Here is a 4,633-nt window from a genome sequence, read left to right as displayed (position 1 = left end):
TATATTTTTTTTTTTTCCATACTTAACATCACCCTCAGCTACGAGTAAAATCAGTGAGAGAGAAATGTAAGCTTTTTCTTCTTACTGTGCGATCTAAGATTTAAGGTAAGATTTCAAATTTAAGAGCATCTCTCTCACCCGTGCCAGCATGGGATAGGCCAGTCCCAGGATGCCCTGCCAGTTAACCCCAGGAAGGAAGAAGCCGTCAGATGACAGGATGGCAGCTATGTTGATGATGACGGTCCCATTTAGGCCTTTGGGGATGGAGACACGGTCAACGCCCAGTTCACCTTCCCAGTTACCCTGGGTGTACCTGACAGCCACAGTCCGGCCAACTGACTGGTAGGTACTGGAGCTAGAAACAGGGGAATAAGCCAAGACGTGTGAATAGTTATAAAGGCCTCTGGTGGGTAGATAAAAAGCTACATTTGTGGACACAAAAAACATAGCAAATATCATGAATTTGTATAGTAGTACTACGAATACCCATTCTTTCTGTGAAAAAGCTACTATGAAAAGCATTCAAGGTAAAACAGGAAATAAATTAAAACTCAATATTGTTATGATGATCGGATTTTAACTAAGTTTTAGTTTAGTTTATTGTTATTAAACAATGAGTCCCAGCCACTTACAGCGCAGTGTTGAAGTAGTGAGTAATGAATGGGTGTGGAGCCGCAGCCACGGCAAAGTTACTGCTGCCTGTATCCACCAGGATGTTCACCTGTAACGACACGAGGCAGTGTTTGCTTTAACAATCATTACAGTTGTCTGCCAGCCCCACACTACCTTACAGAGCTCCTGAGTCACACAGTCAAAGTCACAGCTTGACTTTTAGGCTTTTAAAATGCCACTAACACATTAAAGTTGCTGTTTTTGTATGAATTATAACAATTAGAGGAGGAAAATGGAGAAAAGCATAGTGTGTAGAGGGAGAACAACAAAAAATTCCAGTAAATAAAAACTTTATAAAAAATAAATTTATAAAAACAAATTGGAAATAGTGAGGAACTAAAAAAACATGTAAACTGGAATTACCGCCTTGCGGTTGTAAGCCTCCGCCAACCAGTCAAGTGGCAGTTTACATCCATGTCTGACCAGACTCATATGGTACATGTTGTGACAATTTTGAAGGAATTTAGTTTAAAAAAAAGGTATTAAGTGTATGCTTTTGGCAAAATGGAAGTTATCACGTTATTGACATTTTCCAGTGAGAAAAATGCTGTCTTCACTTGATAGAGCTTTGTCACATGGTGCAACGACATTCCCCTGAAGCTCAAAATCAAAACCAATGAACATGTGCTGGACTACCACAAAAGCAGAAGGCCACCCCCTGTCCTGGTTGTCATCCAGGGAGAGGAAGTGGGAGGACTCATACAAGTACCATGGGGTTCAAATCAATAAAAAACTGGACTGGAATCACAAAACTAAAGCCCTCTTCAGGAAAGGATAGAGCAGACCGTCCCTTCCTGAGGAGACTCAGATCCGTCAATGTGTGCAACAGGCTCCTGCCGACCTTCTATCAGTCCGTAGCCAGTTCTCTTTTCTTAACGCTGTGTGCGGGGGTGGTGGCATCAAAGCTTTGAGGTCAGCAGTCTCAACAGGCTGTTAAAGAAGGCCAGCTAGGTGATCAGGTTGGAGCTGGACCATGTGGAGGCAGGGGTGAAGAGGAGCATGAGGGCCAAAATGAAAGCCATCTTTGAAAACCTTACTCATCCTCTTTACAACAAGCTGTGGCAGACAGGCAACTTGCTGCAGAGAAGGATGAAGGACAAGATCAATGCCTGGGAGTTGTTCTTCATTCTAGTCGAGGGTCTAAGGACAGAATGTCTTTTGGTGTACAGATTGTGAAGCCCCTAGAGGCACATTTTTTGATTTGTAATAGGGATATCAAAAAGATTTAATTTGACTTTGATGAGGTTTCTTGTTCTGCTGCATGTCTATTAGCAGACACTGTGGTTTGTTTGATGCGGTAAATAGTCAACGTTTTGGCCTGTGTTTTGATGCAGGCTGGTTAATCACAAATATTTTACTCATAACTTAAGTGAAGAGTGCACTTCATAGCTGTCTTATACTATCATATAATATACTCTCATTATTTCGGATATGGGCATAAGCAGGAATTTCACAGTAATCGGGTACACAAAAAAAAACTGACTGGGGTTTCCCTCATTGCTAGAGATTCCGGTGTCACCCAAACTGCTGTAAAGAGCTTTGCCATTGAGCAAAAATGACTATGCACCTCCGATATAATTGCTCTCTAATGTGTAATCCATGAGTCAAACATGACAGCCTTCAGCTACGGGCCGGACTAAATGACCTATCCAGCCATCCTGGTATGTGTCATGGGCACAGTGGGGACCAGCTAACAGCAGTTGAGATAATGTTGTCTTCCAGGCATCAAGTCAACGAGCAGGAACTAATTAGCTTGCAGACTTCAGTGACCTCCACTACTGTGCAGTGGCCACATTAACACACACACTAGCAAGCATTCCTCACCATGACGGGGTCATAAAGCTGATGCCCCATTACCACCTGATGAAGCAACAACAAAGAGGTCTATACAGTGGCTCTTCAATGATCTCACATGACACAGTCTATAGAAAGATGCAGGCACAAACAGTAAGTGCAACAATCAATCTAGCATGGCTCCTCTATGGCTGACATTGTTTTATAAAAAGACCAAAACAGCTGGAAATACTGGAATTAAAATATTTAAGTGTTTGACAGGCAAGGAACAAGACATTTTAACAATTAGATGAAAAAATCCACTTCCCCAGGCTTGTTTTTTAGAAACCACTTATACCAAAAGTTTTACTGTGTTCGCAATCGCATACTATTTATACTAAGTACTAGGGGTGGGAATCACCAGACGCTTCCCAATACAATATCATCACGATACTTATGCCACAATACAATATTATTGCGATATATTGCAATTCATAGCCTTTTTTCCAACTTCTAATTTTTCCCAATTTCAAATGATGTCCCCAAAAGGTAACTTAGTCAACATCTGTTTTATCTAAAAAGACACATTTCTCAGATCAGATCTTCAATCTCACGTCAATTTTACTTCTGCAAAAGGGGATTGTCAAGCAGACAAACTGACCAACACATATTTAATGAATGATTGATACTTGGCGACTGTGTATTGATACAATATTGCCACTGAAAATATTGCAATACTATGCTGTATCGATCCCCACCCCTACTAAGTAAGACCTTAAATTTAGTATTTAGTGTGTTCACATGGACAAGTTTCTGGATTTTTTTGTATGCAAAAAATGCAAAGATGTATAAAGTACATACATCATTGTCTATTTTGTAGGCAGTATTCAGTACATACGTTTTGAGTATGTAGAAAGCAGTACGGAAGTATGTGATTTCAAACACAACTAGAGCCTGCTTATCGTTATACTGCACTATTTCCTCAGAAGCAAAAAGAATCATATTTTATTCCTTTTTGCCAACGGCCACTGTCATGCTCAGGTGTGCATGGAGTCATAATGAAACAATCGGGAGAAAAAAAAAAAACACGTAATTATCAACAATGTGTTATCAACCAGTTCAGTTGGGCACAGGAAGCTCCAGTTGGCCTGTCCGTGGGAGTCAGGCTTATCAGTTCCTCCTCAATGCACAGGCCCTGGTCCCATCACTAGGACTGTGCCATATAAAACTCCACTGCTGCCTTGCAGATGGCATCAGTCCACAAGACCTGAACCAGACAAACAGGCCAGACTGGATACACTGAAACCTTGTGGTTGGGAAGGGGGAGAGGGGACATTTCCTTTTGCCCACACCGCCTATCTTTTCTACTCACACTATCCTCCCTTAGCTCGGCTGCTGAGCCTCAGGCAAATCTCAACCCCCGCTGCTGCGGCAGCCTGCGGTTGAGTGTTCACTGTCTAATTGGCAGTGGCTCCATGGCAGCAACGTGCATCTGCTACCTGTTTGTACCAATTAGCACATGTGAGGCTTTCCAGTCGACACCTCAGCCTAGCTGTGCCACATGCTAACAGATGCAGCAATTAGTGACTCATTTCAATTGTGCCTCATTTAACACTGTGGCCTTGTAATAATCACATTATTATTTAGTTGGAATAATATTGAGAGTAAACCTTAATAATATTGAGTTACAGGACATTTTGGCAATACATAACCAATCTCAACCTAAGTAGATTGAGCTCTGCTGGTATTAATAACTGACATAAAGGTTTCATTAAAACTACGTACAGGAAACATGAGTATAACGGTTGGAATATCAGAAGAGGAATATCAAGAAGTGGAACATGTTTTCCTCAAAAGTATAATCCATGGGTGGAACATTTAAGTTAATATTTGTTAAATAAAAATGTATTCCCATCAATGCGTACTTCCTCATGCTGTGTAAAGAGTAAGTCAGCTGACACAGGTCCCACATACACCTTTGTCACAGCTCTTATTTTGACATGTCATTGAAGGAAACACAGATGTAACTAATGACATTAACAATGACTGTCATTAACGTATAGGTTAACTCGTTTCAGGACGTCGGGTCACGAGAATGGCTTACTGAGACACTTAACGGCACTGAGCCGTCGTTAGTTGCTGGGGATTAATCATGAAACACGCGCACACGCACACACACACACACACA

General features: G+C 41.4%; 1 protein-coding gene across 1 annotated transcript in view; it reads right to left on the bottom strand.

Moving 5' to 3' along the window:
- The window catches only part of bace2 (beta-secretase 2), a 14,190-nt gene that overhangs the window by 7,737 nt on the left and 1,820 nt on the right, over positions 1-4,633 (bottom strand). The window contains exons 2-3 of the mRNA XM_032503569.1: positions 633-721; positions 139-355 (exon numbers count right to left, since the gene is read on the bottom strand). Of these exons, the coding sequence (XP_032359460.1) occupies positions 139-355; positions 633-721 (306 nt within the window). The remainder of the gene's footprint in view (positions 1-138; positions 356-632; positions 722-4,633) is intronic.

The sequence above is a fragment of the Etheostoma spectabile genome, chromosome 3, assembly GCF_008692095.1.
Source record: "Etheostoma spectabile isolate EspeVRDwgs_2016 chromosome 3, UIUC_Espe_1.0, whole genome shotgun sequence".
NCBI classification, from domain to species: Eukaryota; Metazoa; Chordata; class Actinopteri; order Perciformes; family Percidae; genus Etheostoma; species Etheostoma spectabile.
The sequence above is the reverse complement of the archived record's forward strand: the minus strand, read 5'-3'. Positions and strand labels throughout refer to the sequence as shown.